Raw genomic sequence first — 20,407 nt, 5'->3', positions numbered from 1 at the left:
GAGCCCTTTTTACATCCAATGTGTGTAGCATGCGCTCCGCTCCCGAGCATGGCTCCGGAAAAAACGTAGGCAACACAATAGAGGAGTGTTTATGGAACACCGAAGGAGCTTTTGGTATAAACTGCGGGTTAGTGGCTAGGACTACCTTGTTCTTGAAAAAACGTAAGTATGGTGGGTCTACCATTAGAGCCTGAACTTCTGAAATACGTCGTGCTGAAGTGATGGCCACCAGGAAAGCCAATTTCCACGACAGAAACTTTAGAGACGATGATGACATTGGCTCAAAAGGAGGTTTCATAAGAGATGTTAAGACTAGATTGAGGCTCCACTCCGGCGGAAATTTCTTCTCTGGAGGGAAACTCCGAAAGAGGCCTTTAAGGAAGTGTTTAATCAGGCGGTCGCTGAACAAAGGTGCCGAGTGCCGTCGACGAGTAAACCTGGAAATGGCTGCTAGGTGTACTTTTATTGAAGATACCGACAGGCCCTTTTGAGCTAAGAGCAGCAAGTATGGAAGGAGCTGTTCTGGCTTAATCGATTGCGGGGCCAAGCCTGGTTGATCCTCACACCATTGACAGAAACTTTTCCATTTGTACGCGTATGAGGCGTTTGTGGAAGGTGCTCTTGCCGCTTGTAGGATACGCCGACAGTCCTCCGGAATCGTTAGCCGACCAAATTCGGCGAAGTCAGGAGCCAGGCCGTCAACTGGAGGCTGTCCGGGTCGTGATGCCAAACACCACCGTCCTGTCGAGACAGGAGGTCGGGGGTCTTCTTGAATCTCATCGGTTCCGCCGCCGCTAAGTGTAGCAGGTCTGAAAACCACACCTGTCTGGCCCAGTATGGGGCCACCAGAATTACACGACATGGGTACCTGAGGATCCATTGCAATGTCCTCCGGACCAGGGGAAATGGAGGGAATGCGTACATGAATTTTTTCGTCCATGGGAAGGAGAACGCATCCCCCAGAGAGCCCTTCTGAGGCCATCTGCTTGCGTACTGATGGCATTTTTTGTTGTTCTTCGTTGCAAACAGGTCTATGGACGGGTGTCCCCATTTCTTGAATACTTGTTGTAGTTGTTGGTCGTTCAGTACCCACTCGTGAACTTCGTTCATTTCTCTGCTGAGAGCATCGGCTTCCACGTTTCTCACGCCTGGTAGGTGGAACGCTAAGATTTGCATGTTGTGTTGTAGGGCCCAATGCCAGATTTTCTGTGCCTCCGTCGATAGGGACCTGGAACGTGTCCCTCCTTGTTTTCTCAAGTAGAACATCGTAGTGGTGTTGTCCGTCATGACACGCACCACCGAGTCCCTCAGTTGCGGAAGAAAAGATTTTAGAGCCCATCGCACTGCTCTCAGTTCTAGCAGGTTGATATGCAGGGAGGACTCCTGCAAGGACCACTGGCCTTGTACCTGTAACATATCCAGATGAGCTCCCCATCCGCTCAGCGATGCATCCGTCACCACCGTCTTTTGGAACTCTGGTTCCAGTAGAGGCATCCCTTTCGTTAGATGAGTAGACACTCTCCACCAGCCGAGTGCTTGAACTAGTTGTTCGTCGACGACCAGTCTGTCGGACCAGCGACCTCGGCTCAGCGCCCAACGGTCCGCTAGAAATTCCTGGCAAGGTCTCATAAACAGACGGCAGTTGTTTATTAGCGGAATGCAGGACGACATGGTCCCTAGCAGGGACATGTACTTGCGCACCGAGACCTTGGTACCGCCTCTCCATTCCGACGCCTTGTTTTGAAGTTTCTGAATTCTTTCGCTGGATGGTCTCACCAGGCTTGTGTGTGTATGAAACTCCGCTCCTAGGAAGACCAAGGTCCTCGAAGGCTCTACGGAGGACTTGTTGAAGTTTATTGCGAAGCCCAGTTCCTGTAAGAGGGACATTGTGGCTCGTAGACTGTCTCTTGTTTGTTCCTTGGATGAACCTCTGACTAGCCAGTCGTCTAGATATGGATAGACATGATGACCGTCCTTCCTTAAATGGGCCGCTATAGGGGCCAAGCACTTGATGAACGTCCTGGGAGGACCCAGGAGCCCGAATGGGAGGACCGTGAACTGAAAATGCTTTCTCCCGATGACGAATCTTAAATATCTCCTGTGTCGTGGGCGTATTGGAATGTGAAAATAAGCATCTTGAAGGTCTAGTGATGATAGATAATCCATGGGTTGCACCGACCTGATAACCTCTTGGAGCTTTAGCATTTTGAATTTTAGGCTCTTTAGCCACTTGTTGAGTACCCTCAGGTCGAGAATGGGCCTCCATTTGCCGTTTGGCTTTTTTACAACAAAGAACCTGGAATAAACTCCTTTTCCTTCCTGTGCCACAGGAACTCTCTCTACCGCCCCTTTTTGCAACATAAGCGCCGCCTCTTGTCGTAGGATTCGGAGGTGGGGCTGTGTCGAGAATAAAGGAGGAAGACGCGGAGGCTTGTCTTTGAATTGCAGCGCATGACCCATGCGAATCGTGTCTAGGACCCATCGATCTGTGGTGATGCATTTCCATCGGTCGAAGTGATGAGAGACTCGACCCCCCAGGACGTTCCGAAGGCCGTCATTGGTTGCTGGTTTGCTTGGCCTTCGTTGACGACGGACCTGAGCCTCGCCGTCTGGAGGCTTGATAATCCCTGCTTCTACGTGCCGACTGGGACGCTCGTCTGAACCCTTGTGAAGAGTAAGAGGGCCTGTTGAATCCACGGTCCCTCGAGGCTCCAAAGCGGGAGTTTCCAGAAGCACCCCTGAAGGGGCGAAAAGAACGAAAATTTCTACCCGTTTGAAGGGCGCCGAGGGACCTAGCAGTATCCGTGTCTTCTTTCATCCCTTTCAGCGCTTCATCAACCTTTTCGCCAAACAGGTGTTCCCCTTCGCATGGCATGTCAAGGACTTTGTACTGTACTTCAGGACGGAAAGTAGTACATTTGAGCCACGCTTGCCGACGAAGCACTACTCCATGGTTGATTTGTTTGAACCCAGATTCTGCTAGGTCAACTGCGATATTGATAGCGTGGTTCGAGGCCGCTTCGCCATCCCGCACCAGTAACATAGCTGCTTTCCGGTGTTCGTCTGGCAGGTGTTCTAGGATAGGGGCTAGTTTGTGCCACATTTCCCTATCATATCGTGACACGATCGCTAAGGAATTGGCTGCTCTTACTGTCGTCGCTCCGACCGAGAGCACCTTCTTTCCAAAGGCGTCCTGTCTCCTAGCCTCGCTTTCGGGTGGCGTTGAACATTTTTGCTGGCCCCTGGCCTTCCTAGCCGCTGCCGCCGACACCACCAAGTCAGACAGAGGCTGTGATGTTAGACATTTTGGAGTGGACTCCGGAGCTTTAAACTTTTTCTCGATCCGTCCCTTTATGGCGGGCTCCGAGAACGGATGGCGCATCGTCTTGAGACCTTCTTGCCACACGTGGTCCAGGATTGGGATGGCAAATACCGATTTTCTCCTTTGACCCATATGGTCAAAAAGGAAACAGTCTTTCTTCTGCTCCTCCGGAATCAAGCCGAATTCGGAACAAGCTTTCCCCATCATTGCATGGAAGGCTCCCACGTCATCCGGGGGAGATGGCTGTGACTGGCTCCTCGTAGACTCTACCTCTACATCCGAATTCCATGTTGGGTCCCTCGAAGGTGACAGGGAGATGTCTGACCCTGAGTCACCCAGTACAGAATCGGACTCCGACAACTCACCCTCCTCCTGTGCTCGAGGACGATCTTTTACTGCCTGGGGAGCCGATGGGTGTTTCGTCGCCGATCGAGCCGTACAAGTTTGCTCGTCGACGGAAGGTACGGACAAAAGTGACGATGACGTCCCGGGCTGAGGGAACTGCGTATCCAGCCGCTGCAGGAGCTTCTGAAGAGTATTAAGCACATCCAGAGACAAAACCATCTGGGGGGTCAATAACGTGGACGATAACGGTACCATACCCCCGTTCGCACTCGTCGTCGACGTGGAAGGCCGTAAGCCTAAATCCGATGGCTGCAGAACCAGATCACCTTCTCCTTCCGCCGAGCCGGCCGTGTCTGGCTGCAGTAAGACCTCCGGGGGGATTGGGTCATAGACCTCAGGCAGCCAAGCCATGGACTGAGTCTCCGTCGACGGGGGAATCCCCACCGCTGCTGCTTGAACGGTAATAGGCATCGTCAATGACACCGAGGTCGACGAGCAAGTCGTCGTCGAGCCCTTAGACTTCGTCGTCGATTTGGATGCCGACTTCCCGGCTGAGGCTTCCCGACTCATGGAAGACCTGGGACGGTCCCCTGAGGAGGATTTTGACAGCGCTAGCCTCTCCGTCTTAGAGGATGAGGAGGAGGAGGACTTTTTATGTGATGAGGAAGATCCATCCTGTTTCCTCTTATGCCTGTCCTCAGAGCGCATTTCAGCTGGCCGTACCTTCTTCGATGGAGGTTCCGACTTACTCCTGGAGGTCGTGGAGCCAACTTCCGAAGCCGGGTAGGCCCCTGCTCCGTCATTAAGCCAGTCGACCAGCCTTCTTTTTCGGTCTTTAAGGGTTTTTTGGGAGAAACCCTGACAAATTTCACATGTATCCGCAGAGTGGTGCGGGTGGAGACAGTAGATACAGTCCATGTGGCCATCTCCTTCATAAACCTTTTTGAGGCCACAGGTTGCACACGGGCGAAATAACGCTTTTCCAGACATAATTCTCAGAATTTGAACTTCGCCGAAGCGAAACAGACAAAAAAACAACCTAGTTTTCACTAGTAGTAAAACACGAGGATCCCACTACTTTGAAAGACGGTTGAAATCTGAGGGAGCGCGGGGGCAGGGCCTGTATTTATATCATGACGCCCTGACGGCGCGGGCACGCATGATACAAAACGAGGTGGATAGGACGCATAAGCGTCGAAAAAGTTTTCCTACGGGAAAGGGTCTATATAATGTACCGGGGATTCCCAGCCTGACGACGGGGAATATTCTAAGCATGTGAATCCATGAAAGATCCAATGCTGGAGAAGCCTTGTGACGGAAAAACAAAGTCCTTCAAATAAAGGCAGGAAAATAGAACAAAGTGTGGTTGGGTACTGTGGGGAAACTGAGGGTGTCCTCACTTTTCCCCCAGGATCATCCTCTCAGGTGGCCAGGGAAAGGCCATCGCTTTTGGATCCCGACACTGGGGGCTGGATATGTGAGGGAGGATCACCTGGGTGGAGGGAACTCGGGGAGTGGGGAGAGGACGTCCTTAGGTGAGACATGGTATCCCCCATTCCGAAATGAACCTTCTATCCCTCAAGCCTTTGTAGGCTACTGTCAGCCCTTTACATTTTCTTCCCTCCAAAATGTCACCAAAAAACACCACCTCAACACTGGGATGAGGAAAAGACCAACTAGGAGGACACATCCTCATTTGGGTGAGATAAACACATCAGCCTTATGTTGTTAATACAGATACATATCAGTCAAGTACCAAGACGAGGAAGAATCAGAGTTATGCACACTTCCTTTAATTTGGATATCGCCAAACACCACTCTGGTACTGAGATGAAGAAGAGGGCTATGGAGTTGTACCGATGGAATAGCCAGGCATGTCCAGCTAATGAGTTTCACTATGGTCAGACAATTGAACTTAATGACCCACACCTGTGGTCATTTTACATTTCAAATAAGTATAAAAAGCCTTGCCGCGGGAAGCCACGAGGGGGCTCAGGCAAGATGGATGCCCGGGGAAACCGCTCCGGTCCCTGTCCTACACAATGGTGAGCTGGAGGCAAACAACGAGCTCCGGGACCAACATCAGAGGGGTCCCCGGACAGTAGAAGCAGCGGCATACCCCGACAAAAGGGCACAGCTCCACACCCCAAGGGAACGGAGAGAAACACTAGTGGGAGCCTGCAGAGAAGAACCTGACTGTCGGGAGGTGCCGTAAAGGAGAGGAGGAGGTGGTGCGAAGCAGGAAAGACATCAGCGACCTCCCATTACAGCGGGAGCCTGGAAGTGGCGACCAATCCCACAGACAAGTGCCGGAGCGAGCACCGGACAGACGCAGTGCCCGCCAGCTGGGAGGTGCTGGGAAAGAAAGGAGGAGGTAACTCACGGCAGAAGGGGCACCAGCAACCTCCCAACTCAGCGGGAGCCTTGAAGTGGCAGACAAGTCCAGAATCGAGCGTCGAAGAAAGCCCCGGGCAGACGAGGTACAGGTATACAGCGCGGCGGGGAGCGAGTGCTCCAGGCCCGGATTACGAGGGCGACACCGCCAAAGCAAGGACAGGGCACAGTGCCAGGAAAGAAGGTGGCGCGAGGGAACAGAGTAGGAGCAGCAGCCCGCTGTGGACCCAGCGAGTTCCCCCCATTGCAAGAAGGAAAGGAAGGGAAAAGGGACAATAGCAAGCAGAGAGCCCTGGCGGTCCCGTGGCAGGGGAGGAGCGAACAGCCTCACAGCAGGCCACCCACAGAACAATCAGGGCATGGCGAGGAGACTGGGAGGGGGAGTGGAGGCGAGACATCCCCCGTCCCCCCATGCACCTGGGAGGCACGAAGGCCCAAAGTGGGAGAAGGACTCCCCCCAGGGCACCCGGTGGAGGGGGCTGTGGAAACCAGAAGGAATGAAAGGTGGTTTAATGCACAAGCCAAGCGTTAACCCCTAGCTGGGCAGGAGGGACATAGGTGATCCCAGCAACGTGTTGGTCCCAAGCCGTGGAGCAAAGGAGGCAGCCATGGGACACTAATGAGCAGCCACAGAACAGAGTAGATTGGCGATGGAGCATAAGAGGAACAGCACAAGGAGGGAGAGGAGAAACAGGTGGGAGGCACGGAGATCCGAGCGAGACAGGTTCCACCCCAGAATACCTGGTGGGGCGATGCACAGAGGGGTGCAGGCGCATAGCAGGGAAGGCATGAGAAGCGCACAAGGGCCAGCTGCTGGGCTGTCAGAATTAGCACAGGGCAGAGGAATACACAGGCCTGGCAACAGCCCATAAATGGTCAGTGGGGACACAAGGGACCCTGGGACACACAAGACCCCAACAGTGTGACCAGAGAGTGGTTGAGACGCCCCGGAGGACAGCTACAGGTGATAAGTAAGAACCAGGGGTAGCGAGACGGACATGCCCCACCCAACCCCCCATAGAGATGCAGGCAACGTCAACTACGACGGTGGAAGAGTTGCCGACATGGTGAGGTCCCTACAGGTTAATGGCCGGTGAGAACGTCAGGAGGAAGACGTATGTCACAGAGAGAAGGAAGAAGGTCCCATCAAGCCCCGCCACACCCCATTGGGAAAGAGTATTGACAAGGGACAAAGAGAGGAAAAGAAAAAGGGAGAACACTGTGGAGTGAATCCAGCGACCCTAGGCCCACACAGAGAATGAGCTGGAAGGTAGCTTTCTCAAAGTTCTGTTACCCAGGCAAGAGAGAAAAGGCGGCAGCGAAGGCGGAAGGAGGGACCCACCCATGTGCCACAGAAATTGGGGCCGTAAAGAGTGGCATCCAAATAATTTTGGAGGAAATCCGTGGAATGCATACTGACATCAGGGCGAAGGTGGCATACCTATCCGCAAAAGGTGGTCACCCCGGAAGAAAGATTGGAAGGAGTGGAAGCTAACCAGGCATCAGGAGGGGTGTTGGAATCTCAGATAAAGGTCCACCTCTGTGACATTGAAAGGAAGGAGCATGACCTAGGGCTCAAAGTGGATGACAGAGAATCGCGAGGGACGCAACAATCTCCACTTTTTTGGACTAGCAGAAAAAGAGGGGGAATCAGTAGCCGGGCTTGAAAGAAAAATACAAGAAATAATGGGAATGGTCCGAGGGGGGGGCAATGGCGGCGAACAAGTGGCAATAGACTGGGTCCACGGGGCAGGAGCGGTGCCAAAGGACCCCGGTCGGTGCTCGCTAAACTACACTATTATCAAGACAAAGTTGATATCCTGGAGAAAGCAAGAAAATGGGGGTTATCGAATACGAGGAATCTGTGCTGACAGATCCTGAAAGATGATCACCTTAAACCCTCTTGAGGCGGAAATAATGTGGTCCCTTAACAAGGTGGCTCCAGGAACAATCGATTCGATACAGATGGGGATACCCTTTTGCACTCATATGTGAGCTGGAGGGAAAGAGACAACTTGGTACACGAGGAAGACATCAAGAAGGCCACGGAGGACTTAATAGGATAGGCCCAAGACCAACTAGGGGGAAGAAGGAGGGGTTGTGCTATCCAAAAGACATGAATCCAGAGGCCCAAGGAAGGATTAAGGCAGGCGCAAAACACAAGGGGCCAGAAAATATCCAAAGCACAACACCGCCCCCCTCCCAGGGAAGGGATGACCTGAAGGAGGACGCCTCACCCAGAGGCCATTGAATCAAACCAAGGAGCCCAAAAAGCCCATGTTACAGAGGCCCGCTTAAGTGTCCTTAAAGTTGTGTTTATTGAGGAAGCCAGAGGGCTAACCTCAGGAGGTGGGCAATGAATACAGACGATAAGACAAAGTTAATGGCAGTTTGCCAAGTTACTGTTTTGAACTGTTCAATGGGTGAAGGACAACTGAGAACCACAGACCTGGCACATGGGGAAGAGGGCTCTGTCAAATGAGGCACACATCAGGAAGGTAAAAAGGGGTAGGAGAGGTAACCAAAGCAACAAAAGAGGCACACCAGGGGAAACTGTAAAGTGCGGAGTAAGAAAGAATAGGACAGGGACCGTCACTATGGTGGTTCGGCCATAATGCCCGGATATGGGACAACGGGAGGCTAAACGCCTGAACGGGGAAAGGGAAGTGAGGAGAGGGAGGGGGATAAGGGAAGGGAAGGGGAATGGAGAAAGAGGTGTGCGGGAAGGAGACACGGAAGGGAATTAGCAACATAAAGGGGAGAGGAGAGGGAAACGGAAATAGTGGGGAATGGGGGAGCACAGTAACTCCACAATCGCACCAGGCGAAATGCGAATCCATGGGTCGGCACGTAGAGAGAAAACGAAGAAGGGAGATGATAAACAGAGAAGTAGCAACACTAAACATAAAGGGACTAAACTCACTGAATAAAAGGTCACTTACATCAAATATGCTCCGTAAAGCCAACATAGCGGTGCTGTTCCTACAAAAGACACGTTATAGGCTGGGGCAGGAACGTCACCTTAAGGGACCGGCAGTGGGACAGACTTTCTGGGCCTTGCATAAGACGAGTAAGAAAGAGGATGTGGGGATGGTCTTGTCAAGATCCATTCAACTAAGGGAGGCACAAGTAAAGGGGGGTTTTGGCGGTAGGTTGGTGGCATTCAAGGGACGGATCCAGGGATGCCCAATCCCCCTAGCATTCATATACGCACCCAACATGCATCAGTTGGCATTCTTGCAAACAGTATTCCTGGAACTGGAGGAGTGGGGGGAGGGCATGCCAATGGTGGGAGGGGACTTCAACCTAATGGCGGACCCGGCAGTGGATTGGTGGTCAGCGAGGGAGAACAAAACTAAAACGAAAGGAATATGAAGCATTCGCCCAACTGCTGGATGACCACTTCTGGGTAGATGATTGGAGGTCCAGGTTCCACCAGGTGGGAGGGTCCACATTTTTCTCGCTCCCACACCACACAAACCAGGATAGAGCACGTACTGGTTGCAAATGAACAGGAATCCAGGGTGTCTTCAACGAGTGTGGAAACTGTGACTTGGTCGGATCACGGGATGGATATAACAGATTTGGGGTTGGAGGAAGGGAGGAGGGGAGGCCCGTGCTGGAAGTGTAATAATGGCCTTCTTAAGGACCCAGTATTTAGGGATCTCTTCCACACGGAAATCACCCAGTATTTTATAACCAACGACACAGGGGAAACAAGCCCAAGGGTGGCATGGGAGGCGGCTAAGGCGACAGTGATGGGCCTACTCATAGTTAATGGGCACAAAAAAGGGATAAAGGACACTGATGGAGGGGAAGATACGGGACCAGTTGAGAGATATGAGGGCGAGGGTTACTTGACCGAGAGGCGATAGAGGTGGCTTATTGGACACAATGCGGGACAAGAGACAAGAGTTGCACTCTCTCCCGATAGGGGAAGTGGTAAAAAAGCGGAGATATGCCAAGCAAACGTTCTACACGAAGGGGGTGATAAGGTGGTGACTCTTGTTAGCAAACCGAATCAGGGAATGTAGGGGCAACAGAAGGGTTCAACAGTTAAGGGACTAGAACGCGGTGACACTCAGATTGAGGACCACATCCCAGACTTCTACGAAGCATTTTATCCCCAACAGGCCAGACCGCAAAGAAAGGTGATTAGGGAATACCTGTCTAGGCTCCCAATCCCCCCCTTACCACATAGGGGAAATCCATGTTGGAAGCAGACATAACATGGGAAGAGGTTAAGAGGACAATAAGCCACCTGAAAACAGAAAGGGCACCCGGGGGAAGATGGCTACAAAGCAGGTTTTTATAAGCAGTTTCTGGACTCTGTAGCTGGGACCTTAGCGAAGGTCCTCAACTCCATCAGGGGGGCAGAAGACATGCCCCCAACCTTCTGGGAGGCATTAATAACAGTGATCCCCAAGCAGGGCAAGGACAAGACGGACTGCACCCCATATAGACCCATCTCGTTACTCAACGTGGACGCAAAGATCTTCACGAGGATCCCGGCATCCCGCTTGGAAGTCCACCTTCCTGGCCACATAGACCCAGACAGGGTTTATCCAAAATCGGCAAGGATCCGATAACCTGAGAAAGACCCTACATATCCTATGCGATCAAAAAACACAGAGAGGGGGTCCTGATGCTCTCTCTTGACGCTGAAAAGGCTTTCGACAGGGTGAGCTGGTCATTTATGGAAGGGGTGCTGGAAGAAATAGGAATGGGAGAACGATGGATGGGATGGATTAGGGCCCTGTATCACACTCCAAGGGCTAAAGTAACATTTAACAGGAACATATCCAGGACCATAGGTTTTCAGAGGGGGGCAAGACAGGTGTGCTCCCTGACCCCACCGTTATATACACTGGTGATGGAGCCCTGGGTGATAAGTCTGCGGCAGTCAAGAGACATAGCCGGAGTCCACAGGGGTGGAAAAGGATACAAGCCAAGTCTCTTTGCAGACGAAGAGCTGCTCTACCTCTCTAACCCGCAGGCATCATTTCAGGCTCTCCTAAAGGAGTTGAAGGAATATGGAGAACTATCGGGTCAACCTCTCTAAATCAGTGGCGTTCCTGATGGGAAACTGGGAGAAGGCAGACATAAACTGGGTCAGTAATTGGGAAGTCCAGATAGAGCAAAAAGGCTCCCGATACCTGGGGATAGAAGTAACTAGGGAGCCTGAAAACGTATTTGTGAGAAACTACCCCCCCGTGGGAGAAGATAACGGGCGACCTGCAATGGTGGGCTAGGATAGGTCTGTCATGGATGGCAGGGCTGAACCGCAATAAGATGCCGGTTCTGCCTAAGCTGCTGTTCTTCCAAATGCTCGCCACAAGGGTGCAGGTGCACTTCCTGATCACAATCTAGAAAGCCCTCTTGCGATTCCTCTGGGCGGGAGCGAATTGCAGGGTGGCGGAGAAGGTGCTTCTGGTGGACCACCTTGACCCCAGCACAAAAACACCGGGTACACATGGACAATGCTGTCCTATGCCCGGTAACGCTGGGTAGAATGGATGTGGGTCCCTTAAAGTGAAATCCCCAGACGAGTACTAACACACCCCATCATGGAGGTGTTCTGATCAATCTGGCGCGAGGGAAGTGCCATCCCCGGGTTGTCAACCTGGCCCTCTCCCCTTAGCTGTATCTGGGTGCCACAGATATGCAATCACATCTCCGAACCACTGCGGTTCCACCAGTGGTAAGAAGAGGGCCTCTCCAAGGCAGAGCAATTATGGGGAAAGGGTGAATTCATGTCGCTAACCAGACTGGGGGGGTTGGTAAGAAATGAAGGGACTCTAACCCTTCAAGTACCTACAGTTAAAGAGAGTCACGATATGGGGAGACAACCTAGCGCAAGACATGACCCCCTTTGAAAAAGTACTACTGCAAGAGACCAATACCAAGGGAAGGATATCCAGGCAGTACAGGGGACTGTGGATAGGGGGAACTCAGACAATGTGCCAGCGGGGGGAGGGGGGATGGGAGGGAGACCTAGGGATTGAAATAACCAACCAGCTGTGGGGTCAAATGTGCAGAGGGGTCAAAAAATATACGCTATCCCTGCAATACAGAACGCAGGTATTCAAGCTAATGCATAGATGGCACTACCCACCAGCAACACTAGCGAAAATGTATCCGGGGTAGATGCCCACTGCTGCCGCTGTGGGATGGGGGAGCGAAGGCAGACTATTGTCATATGTAGTGGAGATGCGTACCAATCCAGACATTTTGGAAATAAGTGCTGGTGGGGTAAAAGGGAATGGACGCAATAGATAGACCTTGGGAACCCGTCCTGCTGCTATTCAGGGTGGCAGAGAAGGGGGAAGAGTGGGCTGGGGAGGGTGGCATGATCCGCACTCTGCTGGTGGCAGCGAGATACTGTATAGCCCAGCATTGAAAGAGGGATAGCGTGCCCACAGAGAAGGTATGGGTGCAAAAGACAAGGTTCATCTACGACATGGAATACCTGACACACCTCTTACACGAGACGAGGACAGATATAGAAGGGATCTGGCTGCCCTTCTTCAATAAATATGGTCGATAACTCACTCATAGAAATTAGAAAACCGGTGTACATTTGGAAGACTCACAATGGTGGATAGAGGAGTGTAATTGAACTGCGTACGGGAACGAGGGGTGGGAGGAGAAATTAAATATTCGTATGTTGAATCAGTTGGTGTTATTGTTGATGTATTCAAATTGCAAAAAGGTCAATAAAGATTTGATTTTCCCAAAAAAAAGCCTTGCTGTATAGCAAGATGGGGAACACAGAGGCTGGCTGCAGAAAGAAGATCGGGAGACACCGGAACCAGAAGCCATGTCGAGCAGGAGAGAGAGACGCTGTGGCAGAGGCTGGCCACGAGTGGGTCTGGAAGTCCTACAAGCCCTCCTTACTAGACACACGCAGTGGGAACTGTGAGGCGCTGAAGCACTCCAGTTGCTGCAAGAGCCAGGAGAGCGTGCAGTGCTCTCCATTGCCTCCAAGAAGAGAAAGCGGGGTCACGGGAAGCCGAAAAGCAGTGAGACGAGCAGAGGGATGTCGAAGGGAGCTGCCATATGGAGCCGGTGAGTGAAAACAAGGAAACACTCCTACCGGGGAACTCCGGGAGCCTGAGACACACTCTTGAATTGAATGAACTGAAAATGGTTAAAAGCACTTTTTAATGCCAAAGCAAGTGCTTTAGAGAATCGAACGAAATAATGGTTAGTAGCACTTTTGACGGCTTAAACAGATACTTTTGAATACCGAACAAATTGAAAGACAAATTGAAAGACATAAGCACTTTTTGAATGCCTTCCAAAGCAAAAACAAGTTATGAGTATTTGTGAATGGAATAAAAACAAGGTGGTGCAAGTAGTAGATACCACGGAATGAATTGTTTGAGACACAGGTGTTGGCAAACCCAAGAGAATAACAAGAAGGGTATGAGAGAAGAAACAAGGCATTGGGCAAAGCAAAAAGAGTTCAAGGAAGGGAAAAAACCTGTATTGGCAAGAATACAGAAGGTGTAACAAAGTGCATGTTGGCCAGTGTTGGAAGAGTGTGACACTGATGAAAGAGGCAAGCTTCACTGAGAAAGGAAAGCAGTGCACAATTGTTGATGAAAAGCAGATAAGAAGGGATATCGGTTGCATGAACTATAACAGGTGCACCATGTGGTCTGAAGACTGCGCCTAGACCGAGTGCCCCCCTTTATGGAAAAAGGCTCATGAAAGCATCCATAAAGAAGCTTGTGTTTTGGGGAAGTGAACCCAGATATGTCGTGAACTGTTTTGAACTTGGGGAAGGGGAAGCTGATTACAAGTCGAGTGCTGGAAGAAGCTCAGAACTTTCAAAGATTTCAAACACAATTTCTTTCGATGCGGACATCCCTACACATTGTATACAGTTAGTTGTGATGGCAAGTATAGAATTAGGACACTGGCTGTTAGTTGATTTGGACATGCTGACACAGACTATCCTTAGTTTTCAATAGGTAGGTAAATCCCACCTTAGCATAGTGCAACATAAGCCTTTACTCCAACCTGCATATTTTAAGTTGAATAATACATCTGAGTACAAATTGTAATCTGTTGTCTGTGTCTACTTCATGATGCCTTCACAGTAAAGTAATAAGGCAGTAAAACAAATCTATGTTACAGCACTGTCAAGACAAAAGTTGCATTTGATCTGCTCACTGATACTTTGCCTGCTGAAGAGCTGCAACATTTATATGCAAATAGCGCAATCCTCGCCCAGCTGCATCACTCCTAGCAGAATAAGTACAATTTTTACAGTTCAATAGCTATAGCACAGTTCCCACTTTAACATTCCCAGTTTTTACTCGTATTGTGGGCCCCCACAATCCTTTTGTCATTGTGTGTGTGTGTGTGTGTATATGATCAGATTTTGCTAAAGAGACAGGTTGTGCCTTCATCCGCTGGCAGGCACATAGAGCTATGCCACCAAATACAGGCACAAGGGACATTGACCCTAATTGGCTGGCTAACTCCCCTCCTCCCACAGGCAGGCTCTGTTTCCAATCCATCAATGCTCGCTAGAGGAATCCTGTGTATCGTACTTGTTTCACAGCATCTGCCTCATCTGCACCAACAGCAACGTTCTTGAAGTGATCTACTTCAGCCTGCATGGTGGCGTATCGCTGTCGGACCTCCCGGAGCTCATCCTCAAACTCTTCCTTCTCCAGCTTTACCTGCATCAGCCTAGAATTAGGGATAGAGGAGAAAAGACATCAGACAATAGCAGGATAGGAGACTAGATCGAAGAGAAAAGAGAAGATAATTAACAGATAAAAAGAAAAAGTGAACACATTGACTGCAACATATGAAAACAAAAGAACAAAACAAAGTTGCTGATCAACATCTACTGAACACTCTTGAAAACATGATGCAGCTGAAGGGGACCATACTGGCCATAATCTGGAAGAATACTGTGCTGTGCTGTACTGTTGTATGTGTCCCTTGGGCTCCCAGCCTCGCCCCCCCCACTCTCTAGTCCCCTCACCCCCAACTGTGGCTACTGCTGCACTGTGACCTGTGTTCCTTAGGCTCCCTCCCACTTTTCAGGACCCACCCCGCTGCGGGTACTATGTGTACTGTTCAGTGTACCTGTCTGCCCCTTCTTTGTGTTCTCTACTGTGTGACACCCCAACCCCATGCGCAGCCTGCGTTGCACAGTCCTGTGCATCTCTCCTCTCTCTTTCGCTCCCTCCTCCTACTACTTCCTCCTCACACCCACTATTATGATTTCTATCACCCCATCTTCTCTAACTGCTACACTATCTCCTATCCTATCCAACTCACAAAGTCAGGAAGGAGGAAGTTCAAGAGAGACATCCTGGTCTCCGACCCAGTACTCGCTATTGCTGATACCTACGTAAGTGCTTCCTCCAGAGAGACTCTTACCAACATCCTCTTTGTCGTTTCCTCTCCAGACCTATGGACCCCTCATATGGTCTCTCTTCTCTCTCCTTTTTCCTCCTCTCCCATTTATGGTGGCAATCGGTGGGAGGTCCTCTTGGCCTCCTTCCACTCCTCCAAGACCATCATTAATGTCTATCTGAATGGCACCATCTTGGTCCAGGGCCCTCAGCCTAATCTCCTCCATTTTCAAAACTAGTTTTATTAGACATCTTGAGTACAAGAGCGGTCACGTATGTATGTAACACATCTAGCACATTTAGCTTGAGTCCACTCATGACTAGTTAAACATAAAACAATGGATTTGAGTCTAACTCCCCACTCCCCTAGGGAAACGCAATTGAGCCCAAGCACAAGTTCACGTTCCATGGTCTTAGAGATCTTGGGAGGGCTAGGCATTTGGTGTAACCTTGGGACTTTTATATGCCTCAAGGAAAGGCGCCCATTCCAGTTCTCTACTCGGGGACGGTCCATAAATGGCCCCTGTAATATTCTCCATTTAATAATGTTCTCTGGCTTTCCGGGGTAATGTACGCTCCATGGGGAGGCTTTTAGCTTTCCAACTTATTGTGAGACAGCCCTGGCTGCAAGCAGTAGGAAGCGGGTCATGTGGGGCACTTTCATCAGCTGACCCTCTACCTCTTCAAGCCCAAACAGTACCAGCCTTGGGTCGAGGACCCTGGCAATTCCCTCTATGCTTTTGATCCAAGCCAGCACCTCGCTCCAGAACGTCTGTGCCTTTGGGCAAGACCACCACATATGCCAATAGTCTGCAGTGTTCCCGCATTCCCTCCAGCATTGGGGGCTGGTCTGCTCTAACACTTTGGAGAGCCTTAGTGGATCATAGTGCCACCTATGCAGCAGCTTCATGCCATGTAGTTGGTATTGGGACGAGATCGATGTTTTTTGTGCTGTCGTGCACATTCTGGTCCAGAGCTGATCTGACATTAATGGACCCAGGTCTCTATCCCATCTTTTTTTGAGACTCTTGAGATTGTTTTGCTTCTCTGCTATCAGTGAACCATAGAGGTGCGAGGTGAGGCCTATACTCGATTGAGTCTTGTCGAGTATATGTTCAAAGGCAGTGAAGTCTCTCTGAAGTTTGTCCTTCCATGCTGGCGCAGTGAGCACCCCTTTTAGTTGACCTTGCTGTAGCCCTGCCTCCAATTCTTGGATCGTTATACATCCTTCTTGCTTTATGAATTGCCCCAATCTTTCCAGGCCCCCCTTGCGCCTGATACCAGATCGGGTCTTGAATTTTGTCTCTGACCGGTGGGGCCCAAATGCAGCTCAGTGGGGAGGGCCACGTTGTAAAATCTCATTTCCCTCTTATTCCACCAGATCTTCATGAGGGGGCCCATTGCCTCGTGGTTCAGTACGCTCTTAGGGAATGACACTGGCCTGAGTCTATCATTTTCAATGGCCACCCTTTGCTTCTGTTTGTCCCCTCTAAGATATGGTATGAGAGCCCGATACTGGCCTGCCCGATAGTAACTGTAGGGGTCTGGTAGCCCAACTCCTTTTTCCTTTGGCTGGATTAGGGTGGCATAGGCGATGCGTTGCTTTTTCCCCTGCCAGAGGCATTTCGTAAACATGCTTCGCAATTCAGTGAAGTGTGTTGCGGGGACGGCGACTGGTAGCATGTGATAATAGTATAGGATTTTGGGTAGTATCACAATTTTTATGGAATTCAAGCGACCTAGCCAGGATACCGTGAGCTTGCCCCATCTTTCTAATTCCTTCCTAAGATCACTTAACAGCTGGGGCAAGTTTTCTTCGTAAAGATCCTCGAGATTCTTGGTAATTTTGATCCCTAGGTATGTCAGGACTTTGTGTTGTGGGTATATCCCCTGCTACCGTGTCTTCTCCTCAGGGGTCCAACAGTGCTTTGTATGTGAAGAGGGATGATTTCTCCTCATCGACTTAAAGACGTGCCCATTTGCCAAATTCCTTCATTAGCCGTAACAGACACGGTATTGATGTGCTGGGGTCTGCCAGGAAGAGCATGATCTTGTCCGTGAACATGGCTAACTTATGTTATGCGTCATCGATTGCAACCCCCTTGATGGACGGATCATTTCTTATGTTGGCCAGAGGCTCGATTGACAGGGCATAGAGAAGTGGGGACAGGGGGCAACCCTGCCTGGTTCCTCTGGTCAGGCTAAATTCCCTTGAGAGTTTGTTGTTCATGGCCACTCTAACCTTAGGTTTTTTTGTACATTGCCTGTTTCCCTGTTATGAATCGCTTACCAAACCCCATGTTTTCAAGGGTAGCCCAAAAGAAGGCCCACTCCACCCGGTCAAAGGCCTTTTTCAGAGTCTACACACAAAAGCACATGATCCCCTGTATTCTTTTGGAGTGATCAATAATGTCTAAGGTCTTTCTCAACACATCTGACGCTTGCCTCCCTTTAATGAAACCCACCTGGTCTGGGTGGATCAGGTGCGGCATCAGGTCCTCCATTCCAGTGGCCAGGACTCTCGCGTAAATCTTGGCATCCGTGTTCAGAAGTGAAATTGGACGGTAATATGTGCATAGGGTAGAATCTCTCTCCGCTTTTGGGAGCACTACTATGTGCGCTACTGAGAAGGAGGGTGGGGCCTGGCCAGAGTCACGTATATGGTTGAACAGCTTAGCAAGATGGGGAGAAAGTGTCTTTGTGAAATATTTGTAGAAGCCCAATGTGTACCCATTCTCACCTGGGGCCCCTCTGGGTGGGCGGCGCTTAATTGCCGCTTTGACCTCTTGGGGGATAATTGGAGATTCAAGGAGGTTATGTTCCGCAGTTGTGAGGTGTGTTAGACCGGCTTTGTGTATGTATTCTCTCATACCGGCTCCCTCCCTGTCTCCCTCTGAAGTATACAGATTTGCGTAGTAGCCAGCAAATTGATCGGTTATACCTTCAGGGGAGTGCAATAAACCACCCCCTTCGGTTTTGATCTCGTCTAACAACCTCTCTATTCTTTGGGCTCTTAGTCTATTCGCTAGCATCTTATCAGCCTTGTCCCCTTTTTCATAGAATTTCTGCTTTAGGAGCGACCGCTTTCTCAGGACGTCACCTTTGCCTAATGCTTTTAGTTCTTCACTTTTCTGAGCAAGCGTTTCTAGATGTTCCCCTTTATATGAGCCCAGTGCATGTAGCTTCTCCTGCAGGCAAGTGATGTCTTTCCTAACCTTTTCTTCTTGTAATTTGCTTTCCCTTTTCCGCTGGGCCCCTTGTTTCATCAGGTGCCCCCTCCAGACCGCTTTTCCCTCTTCCCAAACTGTTGTCATACCCACTTCTCCCTCCCCATTAATCTGGAAATATTCTGGAATTGCCTCATCCAATTCCTGAGAGTAGAGCAATCTCCTCCTTTTGCATAGGTGTCTCCTGCATCCGAACAACTTGTTTTGTTCTCCTGCTACTTCAACCAGCACCTCTATCTGGCACCCGCCTCATCCTGTCTGGCTACATTGCCATCTCCTTCTACCTCTTCTGCCCATTCTCTGTCCGCTCTACCACCTCCGCAGGGCATGCCTTAAGCCTGTACCCCTGCACGGAAGTCTTTAAAATGTGGCAACTTGATCCATGTCGCTACTCTCAACTCCTCTGACATCTGCCACCTCCTTGAAGAATTTAACCTGGTAATGTCCTCGCTCTCACCAGAGACATGGTTCACATCCAGCTCTGTCACAAGTTGACACTCTACTCCCTGATGGCTACAAGATCATATCTGAACCCAGAACCAACCACAGCTCTGATCTTTCCAGAGTGGGTCCCTGCTTCTGTCATTCCTATGCAGGCCTACTCCTCCTTTGAATGCCTGTTTTTTTTGTTTTTTTTTTCTCTCTCTCTCTCTCTCTCTCTCTCTCTCTCTCTCTCTCTCTCTCTCTGACTGTGGTCACCATCTACAGGCCTCCTGGCCATGTCGCCTTCTTCCTCTTTGAGTGGGCTGACCTCTCCTCTTTTCTGCTTGCGTCTACCTCTCAACTTCTCCTCGGAGCCCTTTCATCTACCGGGATGCTTCTAATCCCTCCTCGGGTCTTTTCCGCAACCTCTGCAACAATCTCTTTCCATTCCACCCTCTGGTGTGTCACACTCTGCCAGGCACACCTTGAATGTTCTCATCTCCTCTGACATAAACCTCTCAAACTCTCTCACCACTCCTCTCTCTTGGGCGGACCACTCACCTGAAGCTCTCTGTCCCGCAGGCAAAGCCCACCCCACCACTGCCACCTACCTTCTCAGTCATTCGGCCTATGAAGCGTGTGTCAGTGGAAGCCTTTGCCACTACTTTCTCTGCTCCTCCAACGCCTGCGGCCAACTCAGACTGACACAGCCCTCTCGAACCTGCATCTTTCTATCTCCAACACTCTGGATGTCCTTGCCCCTGTCACGAGAATCCATCTGAAGCCTACCTCCAAGAACAGCTCTTGGTATGACTGACCGTGCCACCCTGAAACGCAAGTGTAGGGTGGCTGAGAGGAAGTGGAGGGCATCGGGCATATCCTCTGAAACTGGCTTGCTGCATGCTCCAAGGGCAATACAGACTGTCTGTTCTGTCCAAGATAAGAGCCCACATCCAGGCCCACGTCTGTGCGGCCTCCAACAAAACAGCCAAACTCTTTAGAAGCTGCAAGGAGCTGGCCAATCCTCCTGCAGTCTCCACCTCTCCTGTTCCCTCCCAGGTCCTTGGTACGGCTGTGGTTTCTGTAAGGAAGGTATGGTATCAAACAGTGAAGACAGACACAAGGGATCACAGTTCAAGCGTGTTTATTGAACTTCAAATGGGTTGGTTGCCGCCTATCTAAACCTAAAGCTAAGGATGGGAGCAAGCTACGACCATCAAATCATAATAATGCAGTCCTAGTCAAATCTCTGTCAAATAAAAAGGGCCTATACTAATAAACCTATTGCCAATCCTTACTTCCAAATACAAAAG

The 20,407-nt window shown here is 50.5% G+C and overlaps 1 protein-coding gene across 3 annotated transcripts in view; it reads right to left on the bottom strand.

Annotated features, from left to right (window-relative positions):
- CGN (cingulin) overlaps positions 1 to 20,407 on the bottom strand; it is a 2,193,661-nt gene that overhangs the window by 1,243,258 nt on the left and 929,996 nt on the right. For all 3 annotated transcript variants that reach the window (XM_069650469.1, XM_069650484.1, XM_069650476.1), the window contains exon 10: positions 14,626 to 14,767. In XM_069650469.1, the coding sequence (XP_069506570.1) occupies positions 14,626 to 14,767 (142 nt within the window). The remainder of the gene's footprint in view (positions 1 to 14,625; positions 14,768 to 20,407) is intronic.

Source organism: Ambystoma mexicanum, chromosome 1p (assembly GCF_040938575.1).
Source record: "Ambystoma mexicanum isolate Mex_15411 chromosome 1p, UKY_AmexF1_1, whole genome shotgun sequence".
Classification (NCBI taxonomy): domain Eukaryota; kingdom Metazoa; phylum Chordata; class Amphibia; order Caudata; family Ambystomatidae; genus Ambystoma; species Ambystoma mexicanum.
Note: the sequence above shows the minus strand (reverse complement) of the source record. Positions and strands in the feature narration are given on the sequence as shown.